Genomic DNA, 21,565 nt, shown 5'->3' with positions numbered 1-21,565 from the left:
GAATTAAGCTGTGTTCTTATGATGTGTTGCTACACCATTGTTCCAGATAAGAGGAGGGGTTGAGCACGCACAGACATAATTAGACCATGCAACAATCTTCATCTTAAGTGTGACAGTGTCTGTCCAAAACCAGCTGAATGTGTTATCCAAATTTTGTCTTTGATGTCTGCTATAATTTTCTCATTCTTTGCTGCATTATAAAAGTTTTTATCAATCACACTTTATCATATCTAGGACTTTTATAGATTGTAGCTAACAGAATTATAAGATATTGTTTTTTCTAATTTTTAAAGGGTTTATGGTCATGATGGTGACCTGTAGATGCTCGCATCTTTTCAATTGCTTTTTTAGTCTTTAGGAATACGCATGTACACATGCTGTCACATTGACAATTATATCACATCTCCATATTTTTATTAAGCTATATACAATGTTTATACTGATATTTTCCCTGTGTTTCTAGTGTACATACATTGAGATAGACCAAGTACCAAAGACAAATGATGTAATCCTCAGTAAACCTGCTTGGATGTGGGGGGCAGAGATGGGAGCCAATCAACATGGGGTCTGTATTGGAAATGAGGCAGTGTGGACTAAGTTAAATAGTGATGATGATTTGACAGAAAGGCTGCTTGGAATGGATATAGTAAGGTATGTCTAATAACCATACAAGTATTTGATATGCCAAATCTAACCATGTACCAGGTATTCTGATTGTGGGTCTCATGATAAAATAAGTCCACATTGAAGTCCAAAGGGTCCAAATTCAACTTGATTTGATTTCGTAAAATTTAATTCATGAGGTTCTTTGATATGCTGAATCTAACCATGTATTTTGTCATAAATTATTTGGCTTTTTATAGCTGACTTAATACAGTATGGTTTTTGCCCATTATTGAAGACCATACAGTGCCCTATAGTTGCTTACGCGCAGATTATTTGGACGCCCGTGGATAGTTGTTTTATTGACAATCATACCACAGCTCTTCATTTGTTTATGTAAAGCAGATAAATATGCACTAAGAAATGCTTATAAAGATGAACAGTAATAGTGGCAATTTCATATGATCTTACAGCATAAGGCCCATTGATTCTTGATATAAATTTTTTATTTAGTAATTGACTTTTGCTTTGATGGAACCATAAAGCTATATTATTCTGCTTATTGATTGTGACCCAAGTATTATAAAGGAGGATCCATAAAGTTATTCACATTTATACTTTTTTTACAAGTCAAAGACCAGGAAATGTTATTCAGTGCATGCATCTTTTTATTCAAAATGAGATAACTTTTTAATAGATATATATATTCCTTGACATCTACATGTACTTTTCCTTGATAAACTTTTACATCATCTTTGTGGTTTCCTGTGTTAAACAATAAACAAAAGTACACAACACCAACTTATAAAACAAATAGTCATTTGAGACAGTGTAATTATGATAAAATACTTGATTCATCAGGAAATTGAGACACTTGTTTTATTATTATCATGTCTGATAATATTGTCCTGTCTGTCACATAATATGAGACAGAGAAGCTTATCTATGGGATGCATTGCAATGTCTGTATAAATCTTCACTTTTCCATTTGTCTTCAGAACAGCTGAGAAGTTCATTTCTTGTATATGATGTGAGGTTTCTGTCTGCTTATGGTTATTCTCCTTGACAATATTTCCCTGGTAAAATGACCGTAGAATGATTTTAGGGTGTCTTGTCCATCTAACAACGTTCATCTGATTCTGACCTAATTCACATGGTACATAGGTAAAAGATATGTTTTCATGATTGGGTCTGTTTCTCAGATGATAAAAGGTCAATTATATTAACATGGTTAATGGGTATTGTGTGTGGAATAAAGATTGTAAAGTACAATCTAACAAGGTTCTTGAGACTGACCATGACCTTATTGATGTTTGAATTGTTTCTGTTATACCTGTTGTAAAGAAGACAGGGAGATTAAGGAATTTCAGGAGAAATAAATGATTTCATTATTGTGTCACATACTGATTGAACATTATATAACATCATAATAAAAATATACATTAAAACAACCTATACCCCAGCATTGTGTTTAATTTAAAATCATGAACTGTAATTACTTTGTTTTAAAATTTCAAATCATATTAGATTTTTAGGCTTCTTTCTAAAAGAATAAAGACGACCAAAAACAGATGGAAGTGATTTATGAATTACATTTTAGGTGAAAAAGACTTATTGGCATGTTTTTTTCATTATAAAATTACAATTTGATATGTTTTACAGAAATAATACATTATGAATTATGGTAGCAATATTTTGTGTGCAACACGTCTGAGTTCATAATAATAAATCTCAAGTTTGTCTGGTTTCTATACGACTGCAAATTTTTTGCTGTCGTATATTGGTAGGTCCAAAGACGAATGGTTTCCGGATAATAACTTTTATAGTATAAGTGAATAGAAATCAAAAATTTTAACACAATGTTTATAACCACAAAAGGAAGCTTGGGATGGATTTTGGGGGTTATGGTACCTAAGGTTTAGGAATTAGGGGCCCAAAACAAGCATTTATCTAGTGTCAGGACAACAAGTTGTGTAAAGTATTTCAATTGTTCTGAAATTGTTCCACAATGTTTAATACCATAAGTAGAAGATTAGGATATATTTTAATGGTTAATATGGGGCAAACAGTCTAGAAATAAAGGGCAAAAAAGGGGCCAAATACAAGCATTTTTGTAGTTTCAAGACAATAAATTAAAGTTATCTTTCTTTGTCCAGAATGGTTGTTGGATCACCTAAAACCAATGCTTTATGAAATCTTTGAAAATTGGTATCTTTCTTTGTCCAGAATAGTAGTTGAATCAACTTCAATCAATGATATATATATACAATATACAATGTAATATTCACTTTACTACCAACTGATAAATAAAAGCAATCTTTACCATTCAGTGATTACAAGCACTTTGATTACCATTCTAGGGTTATGCCCCGTTACAAGTGGAAATATTTAAGAATTTTTTAGTTTCTGTTTCTTAACTCAAGTTTGTCTTAACTAAATTTAATGACATGTGTATATAATGCTTTATTCCTCTAAACTTAGTTTAAGTTCATTTTTTGGAAGCTTCACTTTTACAGTTCTTGAGTCCCTTTATAATGTTATATGCTAGCAGGGGCATCCTCTGTGTCCCTTTGGACACATTCCCCATTTATTTTTTTAGAAGTTACTATTAATTAATATTAGTTTTAACCATGACTGTATGATATTTTATATTTTAATATTTTATAAAGTATATTAATGAGTAGTTATTGTTGCAAACTCCATTAGAAATTTGAATTGAGATCATTTTTGGAATAAGGGAAAGGGGGAGTGAAAAAAAATTGGGGGGTGGGTTAAATTTTTCTCATTTCAGATTTCAGAAATTAAAAAGAAAATTTCTTCAATTTTTTGTTGTTGAGAGGATTAATATTCAACATCATAGTGAATTGCTCAAAAGCAAAAACATGATTTTAAGTTCATTAGACCACATTCATTCTGTGTCAGTAACCTATGCTGTGTCAACTATTTAATCACAATCCAAATTCATAGCTGTATCCAGCTTGAATGTAGTGTCCCTACTTGCCCCAACCGTTCAGGGTACGACCTCTGCGTTAGTATAAAGCTGCGCCCTGTGGAGCATCTGGTTAAACTTTATCACAATATATAATGAATGCACATATTACAGTAACTAAGTATTGATAATTAATTTTGTTTTCTATTAAGACTTGTTCTTGAAAGAGTGAAGACATCAAAAGAAGGTGTTGAACTGATAGGAGAATTATTAGCTAAGTATGGACAAGGGGGATCCTGTTACGAGTCCACACAACGGTCATCTTACCACAATAGTTTTCTGTTAGCAGATAGAACAGAAGCCTGGGTCTTAGAGACAGCTGGCAAATTCTGGGCAGCTGAACTAATTAAAGGTAATCTTACATTTACATGTTTGACAATATCATCTTATTCAACATTGTATGGGAAATCCCATTGAAGGCTAAGAAAGAATAAACAAAAATAATTGGAAATTGTAAATTTAAGACATTCAGCAGTCTACAGGGATCTAGTCCATAATCATTTCAATAAGGCAGCCATTTGTTTTTTTATCTTAAATAAAATAATTGTAAGAAGACTGTGTTGAATGCCATACTTTTATACATTGTGACGTGGATGGAAAGTTGTCTCATTGGCACTCATACCACATCTTCTTATTTATTTTTAGTATGGTTGCCTAGGTTTTGTCCATTTACAGACAAGGTTGGATTTTGGAAACTCATGTACAATGTATACTAATTTTAATGCACTGAAAATATAATGATCTCATTGATTTATTGGAATAATTATTGACCTTTTAACCTGTAAAAAAATGTGCCGTTTTGTTTAAATCTCTCAGGAACATTCGTCAAAATTATGCACACAAATTAGTGAACATTAAACAATACATGCATTCTGGACCTTCCAGTTACTTAAACTTTATTTGATAATACATGTTGTCTTGAAGTATATGAATTTTTACTTCAAAGATATTTTTATACAAAGCTTTCTCACCATCATACAGTACGTGTTTGATAAATGATCTTGGACATTCAAACATGTCATAAGTTAGTATTAGTGATTGCAAAGATTCATTTGGCAGTGGGTAAAAATGTTTTAGTTGTTGCAGTCTAATGACTTTACCCCAGAGTAGTTTAAAGCCTTTTTTCCCCAGAAATAGTTTTTTTTGTAGATTTATATATGCTTGACATTTTTTCATCTTAAAAAGAATTAATAATGAAGCATGAAATAAAATAATTAGTATCGCAGTGTTTAAAGACATCATGGAATTAATGGAATCCAAAAACACAAAAGACTCAGGAAAGGTGAGTTCAACAAAAAAGTTTATACACATTGTAATTTGGTAATAAAATAATATGAAAAGATTACTTTAGTAACATATCTTATTAGGAGAATTTATTTTTTTCATTGTACATCATAAACTATTCACATATCTACTAATTATCTTGCAAGTGGTTTTTTGCAACTGGATTTTTCTACATTTCTACTGCAATATTTTTTCTCAGATAATTAAATGGTTTCTTCCTGTTAGTTTTATATGTTTACATGATGGTAGTTTTTAAAAATACTTCGATGATGTCTTGAGCACTATCATTTACTGCATGGGTCCAATCTGTTAGTCGGTTTGTTATTTATTTACAGAGGGAGTAAGAAATATTTCTAATCAGCTGACTATTGGTACAAAAATAGACATGATGTCACCTGATCTTATACAGGAAGCAACAGCGCTGGGGTTTTACAGTAAAGAAAAAGGCGCCTTTCATTTTAGTAAAGTTTTCTCTGATGACTACTGCCTTGAAGGGAGATACAAACATGGTAGAAGAATGTTACAAGAATATTCTAAAGAAGGTAAATAAGTGTGAAACAAATCATGAAGACGTTTCCCAGGTATGAGAATGGTTGAGCGCTCACAAACATGTTTAACAGCCCACATTTCTATATCTCTCATATCTTGCTGTCAGTAATCAGATTTCTTACCTGGAAATTTTAATTGACGTTAAAGACCATCAATTATACATGCCCAAATTTAGGTATCAGGCAGTTGGTATTTAAGTGTTTAAATTGTTTCTCATTTTTTTATGTTTGAGCATCTTTTACAGCTGACTATAAAAAATGGACTTATTTTCATTTTTGAAAAGTATACAGTGACATCTAGTTAAATACATCCACGTCATTTGGACTTTGTTGGACAGTTGTCTCATTGGCATTTAATCAACAATAAATTAGATAAATAAGATCTGTATTGCCATGTAAACATCATTAGTTTGTGTAAAAAATAACCAACAAAAGACATAAGGTAGCAAAGAAATACCAATTTGTAAGAAATGAACACAAGGAAAAAAATTAAGACTTCTGTCCTCAGTTCTAGTGACTGTTTTATATATATTTTCATCATGTTCCATTAAAGAGAGGTTAAGCAATTCTTTTGCTTTTAGCTCTGACATTTAGTGAACCATATCAATTGGCATTAAGAAAGGCAGTCAATAACAATTGTTGATAAAACTTTGGGTGTAACACATTTAGAATCGATAAGATTCGATTGCTTTATTTTATAAACAGATATTGATCTAATAAGGTTAAAGCAATGAAAAAGATGGAAAGTTCTATATAATAATTTGTTGAAATGAATTAAAATTTTATTTTACTTTTCAGGCAAATTTGGAATGACGGATATGGCCAATATTTTACGAGATGAAAGCAGTGGCATATGTATGACTGGTGGCTATACATCAACAGGAAGTCAGATATCTGTGATCCCCACTGGTGCCTCTCAAGCAGTACACTGGTTCACTGCTACACCTAATCCTAAGCTCAGTATATATAAACCATTTATCTTCTGTACTGGTGTAGATATCGGTGACCTCACTGTCTCACCCAAATATGGAGCAGAAGATCCGATTAACATGAAACCTAGATTTACCAAAGAAGTGGATAGAAGGCATAAACTATATAAAGCACATGGTTGTTTTGTGACCTCTAGAAAATCATCTGTGGCAGGAAAATTAAAAGATCTGGAGAAGAAATTCATACAGGATATGACAGAAATAAAAGAGAATTATAATGAAGAGAAAAAGGAAAAAGCTTCAGAAATCTTTAAAAATATGTGTACTCACGAGTTAGATTTCTACAGAGAAATTGGGTAGGGTAGACATAGTAATTGTGAAAGAAAACAAAACTCAATCAAAGGATATTGCTTTGATATTAATTTTGCTTAATATTTTCTCATCAGAAACTTATTTTCCACTGTTTTGGAAACAAAGGCAGGAAATGGCTTTGCCAGTTTGGATGTAAAATACATGTACTGACATCAACCATATATCGGTTGATGTTTTCTGTGAGAACTTCTAATTGGTTGATTGTAGCTATGTTGCTGGTCACCTGTGCTACTGATTTCATTTAAGGACATTCTTTAAGCTAAATTTCATAGTTTGTCATCTATATATATACCAATATTATTTAGTAACATACCTTTTATTTTTGTCGAGCCTTCGACTTTAGTCGAAAAAGCGAGACTAAGCGATCCTACATTCCGTCGTCGTCGTCGTTGGCGGCGTCCACAAATATTCACTCTGTGGTTAAAGTTTTTGAAATTTTAATAACTTTCTTAAACTATACTGAATTTCTACCAAACTTGGACAGAAGCTTGTTTATGATCATAAGAAAGTATCCAGAAGTAAATTTTGTAAAAATAAAATTCCATTTTTTCCGTATTTTACTTATAAATGGACTTAGTTTTTCTGCAAGGAAACATTACATTCACTCTGTGGTTTAAGTTTTAAAAATTTTAATAACTTTCATAAACTATCCTTGATTTGTACCAAACTTGGACAGAAGCTTGTTTATGATCATAAGATAGTATCAAGAAGAAAATTTTGTAAAAATAAATTTCACTTTTCTGTATTTTACTTATAAATGGACTTAGTTTTTTTGCTAGAAACAAAACATTCACTCTGGTTTAAGTTTTTAAAATTTTTATAATGTTCTTAAACTATCCTGGATTTCTACCAAACTTAGACAAAAGCTTGTTTCTGATCATAAGATATTATTCAGAAGTAAATTTTGTAAAAAAAAAATCACTTTTTCCGTATTTTACTTATAAATGGACTTATTTTTTCTTCCAGTTAACATTACATACAGTCTGCAGTTAAAGTTTATAAAACATTTATTAGATTCATAAACTATCCTGGATTTTTTACCAACCTTGGAAGCTTCTTTCAATCAAAAGACAGTATCGAGAGGGAAATTTTTATTGACGTTTTTCCTCATTTTTGTTGAGTCTGCGATTAAAAGCAAAAGTAGTCGAGACACTGGGTTCCCTGGAACCCTTACGAATTTTTATTAATTTTTTTCCAAATATGTTATTATGCCAGATATTGTTTTTTCTATATATATATATATATATATATGATAAAAATTTTAAATTCGCAAACTACATTTCACATCAAATAATAACAGTTCATTAAAATATTGTCACTAGCGCTTTCATGCCTTCTGGCAATCTTCAGGCGACGTTCTAACAATGTCCTTGACGACACTGCCGTTGGTAACGTTTATTACGTTACAATAACGAACTGTTATTATTTGATGTGAAATGTAGTTTGAGAATTTAAAATTTTTATTATATACATTCTGTACACCGTCTTTATTTACTTTTGCATAATATAACATATTTATGCATAATATAACATGTTCATGCTGTATTTTTAGCTCTGGTATGTGAGCTTATGCCATCACTTGGCGTCCTTTGTCGTCCTTTGTCATCGTAAACTACTAAAAAAAACTTCTCCTCTGAAACTACTGGGCCAAATACCTTCAAACTTAAATAAATCTTCCTTAGGGTAGTTTATAAATTTTATTCTAGGTTTTGATCCATCGACAAACATGGACAGAATGGCTAAAAATAGAACATAGGGGTCAAATGCAGTTTTTGGCTTATATCTCAAAAACTAAAGTTTTTAGAGCAAATCTGACATGGGGTTAAATTGTTCACTTGGTCAAAATCTATCAGCCCTGAAATTTTCAGACAAATGGAACAACCCACTGTTGGGTTGCTGCCACTGAATTGATAGTTTTAACATAATTTTGTAGTTTTTATACGACCGCAAAAATTGAAAATTTTTTGGTCGTATATTGGTATGACCTTGGCGTCATCGTCTGCGTCGTCTTGCGTCGTCGTCCGAATACTTTTAGTTTTCGCACTCTAACTTTAGTAAAAGTGAATAGAAATCTATGAAATTTTAACACAAGGTTTAGGACCACAAAAGGAAGGTTCGGATTGATTTTGGGAGTTTTGGTCCTTACATTTTAGGAATTAGGGGCCAAAAAGGGCCCAAATAAGCATTTTCTTGGTTTTCGCACTATAACTTTAGTTTAAGTAAATAGAAATCCATGAAATTTTTACACAAGGTTTATGACCACAAAAGGAAGGTTGGGATTGATTTTGGGAGTTTTGGTTCCAACAGTTTAGGAATTAGGGGCCAAAAAAGGGCCCAAATAAGCATTATTCTTGGTTTTCGCACAATAACTTTAGTATAAGTAAATAGAAATCAATGAAATTTAAACACAAGGTTTATGACCACAAAAGGAAGGTTGGGATTGATTTTGGGAGTTTAGGTCTGAACAGTTTAGGAATTAGGGGCCAAAAAGGGGCCCAAGTAAGCATTATTCTTGGTTTTCGCACCATAACTTTAGTGTAAGTAAATAGAAATCTATGAAATTCAAACACAAGGTTCATGACCACTAAAGGAAGGTTGGGTTTGATTTTGGGAGTTTTGGTCCCAACAGTTTAGGAATAAGGGTCCCAAAGGGTCCAAAATTGATCTTTGTTCGATTTCATCAAAATTGAATAATTGGGGTTCTTTGATATGCCAAATCTAACTGTGTATGTAGATTCTTAATTTTTGGTCCCGTTTTCAAATTGGTCTACATTAAGGTCCAAAGGGTCCAAAATTAAACTTAGTTTGATTTTAACAAAAACTGAATCCATGGGGTGTACTTTGATTTTTGATTTTTGGCCCAGTTTTCAAGTTGGTCCAAATCGGGGTCCAAAATTAAACTTTGTTTGATTTCATCAAAAATTGAATAATTGGGGTTCTTTGATATGCCAAATCTAACTGTGTATGTAGATTCTTAATTTTTAGTCCCGTTTTCAAATTGGTCTACATTAAAGTCCAAAGGGTCCAAAATTAAACTAAGTTTGATTTTAACAAAAATTTAATTCTTGGGCTTTTTTGATATGCTGAATCTAAACATGTACTTAGATTTTTGATTATGGGCGCAGTTTTCAAGTTGGTTCAAATCAGGATCCAAAATTATTATATTAAGTATTGTGCAATAGCAAGAAATTTTCAATTGCACAGTATTCAGCAATAGCAAGAAATCTTCAATTGCACAGTATTGTGCAATAGCAAGAAATTTTCAATTGCTCAGTATTGCACAATAGCAAGAAATCTTCAATTGCACAGTATTGTGCAATAGCAAATATTTTCAATTGCACAGTTTTGCACAATAGCAAGAAATATCTAATTGCACAATATTGTGCAATAGCAAGAAATTTTCAATTGATTGGAGTTATCTTTCTTTGTCCAGAATAGTAGTTGAATCAACTTAAATCATTGTTTTATACAATATACAATGTATATTCACTTTTACTACCAACTGATAAATTAAAACAATCTTTACCATTCAGTGACAACAAGCACCTTTTGTTACATTTTAATATTTTATGATGTATTTAAATGAGTAGTTATTGTTGCAAACTCCATTAGAAATTTGAATTGAGATCAGGGGGGGGGGGTTAAATTTTTCTCATTTCAGATTTCATAAATAAAAAGAAAATTTCTTCAAGCATTTTTTTGAGAGGATTAATATTCAACAGCATAGTGAATTGCTCAAAGGCAAAAAAATATTTTAAGTTCATTAGAGTAAGACCACATTCATTCTGTGTCCGAAACCTATGCTGTGTCAACTATTTAATCACAATCCAAATTTAGAGCTGAATCCAGCTTGAATGTTGTGTCCATACTTGCCCCAACCGTTCAGGGTTCAACCTCTGCGGTCGTATAAAGCTGTGCCCTGCGGAGCATCTGGTTTGTCATTATCTTGAATATTATTATAGATAGATATAAACTGTAAGCAGCAATAATGTTCAGCAAAGTAAGATCTACAAAAAAGTTATCATGATCAAAATTGTCAATTGACCCCTTAAGGAGTTATTTCCCTTTAAAGACAATTTTACACAATTTGTTCATCAAGTTTGCTAACATTTTCGCTCCTCTGAAATACAGGTGAGCGATTCAGGCTCTTGAGAGCCTCTTGTTTTATATTACATATGGTGTAGCATCCTCTTTTCGTTGGATATTAGGATCATGTGTTTCAAAGGTTATTTTATTTATCAAAAGCCTTGTTTCTATTTTTAAGTATATTGATGCTATGTTTCTATTTCTATGTATATTGACAGTCAATTTAAAAAGTCTTGCTAAATTTAGATTAATAATGTCATGACGTCACACATAACAACCATGGAAGGAGCACTGCAGCAGACGTAAAGAAAATTTCAAGTTTATCAGAAGGAGATATAAAGAATTTTATGTTAAATGCATATGCTAAAAATACAAGAAAGCTAACACAACAAGCCACAAAGTTGTGTAAAGAATATTGATATTTTCAATTACATGTTAAAATTTTGGCAAAATACAATTTAAAAATACCTATAAAGAACATTGAACACCATTTTCCTAGTACATTATTTACATATGTAATATATAAATTAAGGACTTTTGAAGAGGTGAATAAAAATATATGAAACAGGTCAATATACAATGTATTGATCTCCTCAAAAGTCCATAATTGATAAATTACCTACTGACATAATCAAGATCATTGTTGATACATTTGAAAAGTTTTAGCAATTACGTAAACTAGCTATTTATTCTAGAAATATGTAAAAGATATGAAGTACTTACAAGATTTATTAATACTAGACACAACTAAGTCAATGAATAGATTGAAAATATGATTATCGAAAGCCAGAATATTTTTGTAAGACCACATTTTATATCTAGAAGACAAAATAAGTAGTTACGATTACTTTAGATAATTATTGATCAATAAAACTTTTGTTATATTTCAGTGTAATTTGTTGAAATATGCAAAACATACTGTTGTTTTAGGGGTTGAATGTTAAAGTTTTAATACAATTTAATGGTTAAAGTTGTTTATTTTTCTTGGGATATATATTTTGCTTCAAGATTAAAAATTTTAAACTAGAAATTGTTTTTATAAATATTGTTATTGACTCAGATTTCATTTAACTCACCTGGCTCAAGGGCCACTGCAAGCTATTGCCATATTGATAAGATGTCTTTATCCAAGATGGCTCTCATGTTTGACAGGTCTTTGTTAGGACTTGCACAGTCAATATTTAACATGGAAATTGCCGTTCCATAATTAGTGCTGTAACTCTCTGTCTTTTTAAAAGATCCATTATAAGGTAGATTATCCTTACTTCATTTTCTTTATTGTTCCCTTATAAAATATGCACCTTTTATTCATTTTTATCAAATCCACTATGGCTGAATAATAATAATAACATTAAGATTGGTCATAAATCAGTTATTTATCAAGAATGGTTCAAAAGTGGTATAAGATTTGTAAATGATATAGTTGACCAAAATGGATGGTATATTTCACTTGACCAATTTAAGAAAAATTATAACATTAAAACAGATTTCCTTAAATTTCAGTGTAATTTCAGCAGTAAAAGAGGCATCAAAATCTTTCCCTAAAGGATCTTACAAATTAGTTTGTCCTTTTATACCATCATGTCTGCAAGTATTTTTAAAACATTATTAAGTAGCATATTAATCTATTGCAATAAAATAGCATAATATATTTGAATAAAGTAGTTAAAGATTATTCGCTTCTCAAAGTGTAAGACGCAATAAAAATCGTATGCTTGCACCATCTTACCGAAATACGGATTTAATTAAGTCCTGAACATTTCGACATTTCTTCGTTTATTTTTATCAAAACTGGTTTTAAACAAATCACAAGTACGTGTTAAGATCCGACTAAATACCTATTTCCTGATATGGTCAGGTAAATTTGCTATATAAAGGATCAAAAGATATGTATTCTGTACTGACAAGAAATAATGTTATTCCTAGTGGACAGCTAAATTGGGTTAAAATTTTAGATGAACAGAATCTGAAGAGTATAGTACAGTATTCAACAATCGATTGATTCGACACATTTTATTTTGTAGTATAATTATCTTGTCAACTGTACTCGATCGTATCAGTTTGTCTATTCAATCAATTGTTGTCCCATATTAACATACTTCATTCATGTCAGGATATATCAACTCAATCAACTGTGCAGTCGGATCAGGATTGTGTCGATTGTATTCAATCGTTAGGATTGTGTCACAGTTTAACAATATAATCAACTCAGTCAATTCTATTTTCTTATTTCAAACCCTACACAATGGTATCGATCCTATTCAATCTTTACGATTGTGCTACAGTTAAACAAAATAATCATCTCATTCAACTGTATTTTCATATTTCAAACGTTGCACGATCATATCTATCGTATTCAATTGTTACGATTGTGCAACAGTTGATCAATATAATCAACTCTATTCTTATTTCAAACTCTGCACGATCATATCAATCGTAACAAATTGTTACGATTGTGCCACAGTTTAACAATATAATCAACTCAGTCAATTCTATTTTCTTATTTCAAACCCGACACGATCGTATCGATCGTATTCAATTGTTACGATTGCGCAACAGTTGATCAATATAATCAACTTAGTCAACTCTGTTTTCATATTTCAAACGTTGCACGATCCTATCGATCGTATTCAATCGTTACGATTGTGCCACAGTTGATCACTATAATCAATTCATTCAACTCTATTTTCATATTTTAAAAGTTGCACGAGAATCCATCGTATTCAATCGTTACAATTGTGCCACAGTTGAACAATATAATCAACTCAGTCAACTCTATTATTTTTTCTAACCCTGCACGATCGAATCGATCGTATTCAATCGTTATGATTGTGCCGCAGTTGAACAATATAATCAACTCAGTCAACTCTATTTTCATATTTTAAACTCTGCATGATCATATCGATCGTACTCAATCGTTACGATTGTGCAACAGATGATCACTATAATCAACTCAGTCAACTCTATTATTTTTTCAAACCCTGCACGATCGAATCGATCGTATTCAATCGTTATGATTGTGCCGCAGTTGAACAATATAATCAACTCAGTCAACTCTATTTTCATATTTTAAACTCTGCACGATTGTATCGATCGGATTCAATCGTTACGATTGTGCCACAGTTGAACAATATAATCAACTCAGTCAACTCTATTTTCATATTTTAAACGTTGCTAGATCGTATCAAACTTGATCAATCGTTACGATTGTGTCACAGGTGATTAATATAATCAAATCAGTCAACTCTATTTTCATATTTTTAACGATGCACGATCGAATCAATCGTATTCAATCGTTATGATTGTGCCACAGTTGATCAATTTTATCAACTCAGTCAACTCTATTCATATTTTAAACGTTGCACAATCATATTCAAATGTACGATTGTGCAACAGTTGATCAATATAATCAACTCAGTCAACTCTATTTTCATATTTCAAACGTTGCACGATCCTATCGATAGTGTTCAATCGTTACGATTGTGCCACAGTTGATCAATATAATCAACTCAGTCAATTTTATTTTCATATTTAAAACGTTGCACGATCCTATCCATAGTATTCAATCGTTACGATTGTGCCACAGTTGATCACTATAATCAATTGAACATATTTTAAACGTTGCACGATCGTATTCAATCATTACGATTGTGCCACAGTTGATCAATATAATGAACTCAGTCAACTGTATTTTCATATTTCAAACGTTGCACGATCCTATCGATTGTATTCAATCGTTACGATTGTGCCACAGTTGATCACTATAATCAATTCATTCAACTCTATTTTCATATTTTAAACGTTGCTCGATCGTATCGACCTTGATCAATAGTTAAGATTGTGTCACAATTGATTAATATAATCAAATCAGTCAACACCTTTTTCATATTTTTAACGTTGCACTATCGAATCAATCGTAATCAATCGTTATGATTGTGCCACAGTTGATCAATTTTATCAACTCAGTCTACTCTATTCATATTTTAAACGTTGCACAATCGTATTCAATCGTTACGATTGTGCCACAGTTGATCAATATAATCAACTCAGTCAACTCTATTTTCATATTTCAAACGTTGCACGATCCTATGGATAGTGTTCAATCGTTACGATTATGCCACAGTGATCAATATAATCAACTCAGTCAACTCTATTTTCATATTTCAAACGTTGCACGATCCTATCCATAGTATTCAATCGTTACGATTGTGCCACAGTTGATCACTATAATCAATTTATTCAACTCTATTTTCATATTTTAAACGTTTGCACGATCGTATTCAATCGTTACGATTGTGCCACAGTTCATCAATATAATCAACTCAGGCAACTCTATTTTTATATTTTAAACATTGCAAACTCGTATCGATCTATCTGCTGTTTCTACATATTAGAAATATGGTCTAAGATTAATCAACTCTGTAAATTGTTCACGGTGCTAGATGGCATATTGATACAGACTACAATGCTGTATGGCACATTAACACGATCAATGGAGCTAGATGGGACACAGACACAGCACGCATTGCTGGATGGCACATTGACACAGCTAACGGCACTAGATTGCACATTCAAAACAGTCGAACCCTAGCTCTAATTCTTGTTTTAACTATAACCCTAACCTATACTCTTAACTCAAGAACACAATAATGAACATACGGCACTTAGAGATATATTGAGACAATCAAAGGATCATGCAGTCTAATGATTTTTATACGACCGCAAAAATTAAAAATTTTTTGGTCGTATATTGGTATCACGTTGGCGTCGTCGTCTGCGTCGTAGTCGTCGTCTTGCGTCGTCGTCCGAATACTTTTAGTTTTCGCACTCTAACTTTAGTAAAAGTGAATAGAAATCTATGAAATTTTAACATAAGGTTTATGACCACAAAAGGAAGGTTGGGATTGATTTTGGGAGTTTTGGTCCCAACATTTTAGGAATTAAGGGCCAAAAAGGGCCCAAATAAGCATTTTCTTGGTTTTCTCACTATAACTTTAGTTTAAGTAAATAGAAATCTATGAAATTTTGACACAAGGTTTATGACCACAAAAGGAAGGTTGGGATTGATTTTGGGAGTTTTGGTTCCAACAGTTTAGGAATTAGGGGCCAAAAAAGGGCCCAAATAAGCATTATTCTTGGTTTTCGCACAATAACTTTAGTATAAGTAAATAGAAATCAATGAAATTTAAACACAAGGTTTATGAACACAAAAGGAAGGTTGGGATTGATTTTGGGAGTTGAGGTCTGGACAGTTTAGGAATTAGGGGCCAAAAAGGGGCCCAAGTAAGCATTATTCTTGGTTTTCGCACCATAACTTTAGTGTAAGTAAATAGAAATCTACGAAATTTAAACACAAGGTTCATGACCACTACAGGAAGGTTGGGTTTGATTTTGGGAGTTTTGGTCCCAACAGTTTAGGAATAAGGGGCCCAAAGGGTCCTAAATTGAACTTTGTTTGATTTCATCAAAAATTGAATAATTGGGGTTCTTTGATATGACGAATCTAACTGTGTATGTAGATTCTTAATTTTTAGTCCCGTTTTCAAATTGGTCTACATTAAGGTCCAAAGGGTCCAAAATTAAACTTAGTTTGATTTTAACAAAAATTGAATCCATGGGGTTCTTTGATATGCTGAATCTAAAAATGTACTTAGATTTTTGATTATTGGCCCAGTTTTCAAGTTGGTCCAAATCGGGGTCCAAAATTAAACTTTGTTTGATTTCATCAAAAATTGAATAATTGGGGTTCTTTGATATGCCAAATCTTACTGTGTATGTAGATTCTTAATTTTAAGTCCTGTTTTCAAATTGCTGTACATTAAAGTCCAAAGGGTCCAAAATTAAACTAAGTTTGATTTCATCAAAAATTGAATAATTGGGGTTCTTTGATATGCCAAATCTTACTGTGTATGTAGATTCTTAATTTTAAGTCCTGTTTTCAAATTGCTGTACATTAAAGTCCAAAGGGTTCAAAATTAAACTAAGTTTGATTTTAACAAAAATTGAATTCTTGGGCTTATTTGATATGCTGAATCTAAACATGTACTTAGATTTTTGATTATGGGCCCAGTTTTCAAGTTGGTTCAAATCAGGATCCAAAATTATTATATTAAGTATTGTGCAATAGCAAGAAATTTTCAATTGCACAGTATTCAGCAATAGCAAGAAATCTTCAATTGCACAGTATTGTGCAATAGCAAGAAATTTTCAATTGCACAGTATTGCGCAATTGCAAGAAATCTTCAATTGCACAGTATTGTGCAATAGCAAATATTTTCAATTGCACAGTATTGCGCAATAGCAAGAAATATCTAATTGCACAATATTGTGCAATAGCAAGAAATTTTCAATTGATTGGAGTTATCTTTCTTTGTCCAGAATAGTAGTTGAATCAACTAAAATCATTGTTTTATACAATATACAATGTATATTCACTTTTACTACCAATTGATAAATTAAAACAATCTTTACCATTAAGTGATAACATGCACCTTTTGTTACATTTTAATATTTTATGATGTATTTAAATGAGTAGTTATTGTTGCAAACTCCATTAGAAATTTGAATTGAGATCAGTTTTGGAAAAAGGGAAAGGGGATGTGAAAAAAAATAGGGGGGGGGGGTTAAATTTTTCTCATTTCAGATTTCATAAATAAAAAGAAAATTTCTTCAAACATTTTTTTGAGAGGATTAATATTCAACAGCATAGTGAATTGCTCAAAGGCAAAAAAAATATTTTAAGTTCATTAGACCACATTCAATCTGTGTCCGAAACCTATGCTGTGTCAACCATTTAATCACAATCCAAATTTAGAGCTGAATCCAGCTTGAATGTTGTGTCCATACTTGCCCCAACCGTTCAGGGTTCAACCTCTGCGGTCGTATAAAGCTGCGCCCTGCGGAGCATCTGGTTATTACATGTTGACAGCCTTCACTCTTTCCTAACCTAATTCTGTCACAAGAAAAAAGCCTACTGCGCTAGTTTGCATATTGACATAGCCTACGGCGCAAAAGGCACATCAACACAGTCTACAGCGGTAGATTGCATATTTATTACAGTCTAACTGTTGCCCTAGTTCTAACCCTAGCCTGAGTCTGACACAAATACATAGACTACGGCGCTAGGTGGCATATAGACACGGTCTACGGCGCTAGGTGACATATAGACACAGCCTACGGCACTGGAAGGCACATCAACACAGTAGACAGCGCTTGATGACATTTAATACAGTCCTACTATTACCCCTTTTAGCTAACCTAACCTAAGTATGACACAAAAAATAGCCTACGGCGCTAGAAAGCATATTTATTACAGTCTTACTGTTACCCTTAATCTAACCCTAACCTAAGTCTAACACTATAGCATAGCCTACCGAGCCGCTAGGTGGCATATAGACAGAGCCTACAGCACTAGAAGGCATATCAACACAGTCTACGGCGCTAGATGGCATATTTATTACGGTCTAACTATTACCCTAACTCTAACCCTAACCTAAGTTAGATACAATAACATAGCCTACGGCGTTAGGCGGAATATACACACAGCCTATGCCGCTAGAAGGCACATCAATAGTCTACAGGGCTAGATGATATATTTAATACTGTTTTACTATTACCCTTACTCTAATCATAACCTATAGCTAAGTATGACAGAATAAAATAGCCTACGGCGCTAAGTGTCATATTGACACAGCCTACGGCGCTAGACGGCATATTTATTACAGTCTTAATAATACCCTATCTCTAACCCTAACCCAAGTCTGATACAATAAAATAGCCTATGGCGCTAGGCGGCATATACACACAGCCTATAGCGCTATCTACAAGGCACATTAACACAGTCTACGGCGTTAGATGGCATATTTATTATAGTCTTACTATTACCCTAACTCTAACCCTGACCTAAGTTAGATACAATAGCATATCCTATGGCGTAAGGCGGCATATACACACAGCATGTGGCGCTAGAAGGCACATAAACACAGTCTACGTCGGTAGATTGCATATTTATTACAGTCTGAATGTTGCCCTAATTCTAATCCTAACCCGGGTCTTTCTATTACCCTAACTCTAACCATAACCTATAGCTAAGTATGACACAAAAAATAGCCTACGGCGCTAGAAGGCATATTTATTACAGTCTTACTATTACCCTAAATCTAACCGTAATCTAAGTCTAACACAATAGCATAGCCTACAGCGCCCCTAGGCGGCATATAGACACTGCCTATGGCGCTAGAAGGCACATCAACACAGTCTACGGCGCTTGATGTCATATTTATTACAGTCTTACTATTACCCTAACTCTAACACTAACCTAAGTCTGATACAATTAAATAGCCTACGACGCTAGGCGGCATATACTCACAGCCTATGGCGCTATTTAGAAGGCACAACAACACAGTCTACTGCGCTAGATGACACATTCAATACATTCTTTTTATTATCCTAACTATAACCCTAGCCTTAGTATGACACAATAATATAGTCTACGATGTTAGGCGGCATATTGAGACAGCCTACGGCGCTAGGCGACATATTGACAAAGCACACAGCCTTACAGGGCATAACCAATACAGACTTACGATTACCCAAACTCTAACCCTAACCTTAGTCTGATACAATAACATACGCATAAGGCGCTAGGCAGCATATTGACACAGCGTACGGCGCTAGAAGGCATATTTAATATGTACAGTCTTCCTATTACCCTAACTCTAACTCTAATCTTACTAAGTCTGATACAATAGCATAGACTACGGTGCTTGGCGATAAATTGACACAGCCTTTGGTGCTAGAAGGCACATCAACACAGTTTACGAAGCTAGATGGCTTATATTTAATACAGCTATAAAAAAAAATGCACAAGGCGCAATTAAGCAGACATATCTTTACATACTACAGCACAAGCAAGCAAATTGGCCTTACTTTCCTATAATGTTCATTTGATAATAATTTTGAAATAATTTTGAAATAATTTTAATGTTGGTTTGCTCATTTCAGTTTCCTCATTTTAATGTTCTATATATATACTGCTGTCATAAACTGGCTACTACTACCAATTTTTGTCACACAAATGTTTTTCTCTTCTGAAACTGGTGCTATGAACCTTCTTCAAACTGGAATTAATGTTAAAAATGATTTATCAGTGTTAAAAGTTGTTGAAACAGCAAATTCCTATGCTTTAACTTTTGTATACTTTTCAATTGTGTGTACTTATTATGTTCACTATGTACTAATACCCATTCTGACATATATAATTTTCATAGTGTTAATCTCCATAAGTGCTGAAGTGGGAAATATGTAGTACTATAACTTATTTTGTCTTTATCCATAATATTTATTAAATAGTTACCATTAACAAATTGAGTAGATTGATTCAATATATGACGTTCAATCATTATCGATAGTATCGATCGTTACGATCGAGTCTTCATCAAAACACATTGAGTTGATTGATTCGACATATGATGTTCAATCTTTATCGATCGTTATGATCGAGTCTTCATCATAACACATATGCATTGAGGTTATTAAATCGACAAACAATGTTTAATCGTTATCGATCATATCAATCGTTACGATCAAGTCTCAATCATAAATAAATTTAGTTGATTGAATCGACAAAAGATGTTCAATTGTTATCAATCGTTACGATCGAGTCTCCATCATAAATAAATTTAGTTGATTGAATAGACAAACAATGTTCAATCGTTATCGATCGTATCTATCGTTAAAGATTTGTTGAATAAGTCGATCGTTAATGTGTCTATTCAATTTATTCTTTTTAATTGAATTGAATTAAAACCTGAAGGAAAAATCAACTTTTGTCAAATCAATCGATTGTCGGATACTGTACCTTAATGAATCTGAACTGGAAAAAGATTTTCAGACTGCCTTTTGCTGTTATTAAAAATGTAAATTACAGTGGTTGCAATATAGGATTAACCATTGCATTATTGCAACAAATCAGTATTTAGTTAAAATGAAATTGAGCGATGATCCTTAATGTACATTTTGTAAATCAAATAACAAGTTTTTAGAACACCTATTTTTGGGATTGCAATACTGAACAAATTTTCTACAGGATATTGATAACTGGTTCCTTTCCAGTAGAATAAGTCTACCAATCAAAAAAATAAACTTTCTTTTTGGAGACTTATCCAAGATATTCCCCAATAACCCATACAACATGATTTTTCTTTATATTAAACAATATGTGTATAATTCTAGATGCTTTAAAAAGAATCTCTCATTGCAAGCAATGATAATAAAGCTGAAATATATGTATAAATTAGAGAGCATGATAGCTGTAAAAAATAAAAAAGATAGCTGAATTTGACAATGTATGGAATAATTTTGAAAAAGGTTTATTGAATACCAGCTAACGTCTTCCTTTTTTTGGTTATAATTACTTATTGACTGTCCCTTTGGTATCTTTCGTCCCTCTTTTATGACTATTTAATTATATTTTTTTTTAAAGAAAAAATTATTGTCATTATTGTTACAAAAGAAATATGTCTCGTTAATTTTGAAAAGATTTTTTTTTTCAACATGAATATGGGATATTTAAAATATAGATAGGGATGTAACTGGATAATCCTTTTTTGTTTTTTGTGTTTTGTTTTCCTTTATTTTTTTTTATTTTTCTTTTTCTTTATCTTTTCAATAGAAAATGTAAAATATTTCCAATTAAGATATATTTATAATTATGACATTGTAGTTATATTATATGTATTATAATGTATGTATGT

General features: G+C 32.2%; 1 protein-coding gene across 2 annotated transcripts in view; it reads left to right on the top strand.

Annotated features, from left to right (window-relative positions):
• The window catches only part of LOC143065481 (secernin-2-like), a 32,525-nt gene that overhangs the window by 6,212 nt on the left and 4,748 nt on the right, over positions 1 to 21,565 (top strand). The window contains exons 3-6 of one of the 2 annotated variants that reach the window (XM_076239063.1): positions 464 to 651; positions 3,745 to 3,944; positions 5,212 to 5,418; positions 6,223 to 11,841. In XM_076239063.1, coding sequence (XP_076095178.1) covers positions 464 to 651; positions 3,745 to 3,944; positions 5,212 to 5,418; positions 6,223 to 6,713 — 1,086 coding nt within the window. In that variant the 3' untranslated portion in view covers positions 6,714 to 11,841. Of the gene's footprint in view, positions 1 to 463; positions 652 to 3,744; positions 3,945 to 5,211; positions 5,419 to 6,222; positions 11,842 to 21,565 lie in introns of those variants that run through there. The other variant, XM_076239062.1, reaches the window with a different exon arrangement.

The sequence above is a fragment of the Mytilus galloprovincialis genome, chromosome 2 (assembly GCF_965363235.1).
Source record: "Mytilus galloprovincialis chromosome 2, xbMytGall1.hap1.1, whole genome shotgun sequence".
In the NCBI taxonomy this organism is placed as follows: domain Eukaryota; kingdom Metazoa; phylum Mollusca; class Bivalvia; order Mytilida; family Mytilidae; genus Mytilus; species Mytilus galloprovincialis.
The sequence above is the reverse complement of the archived record's forward strand: the minus strand, read 5'-3'. Positions and strand labels throughout refer to the sequence as shown.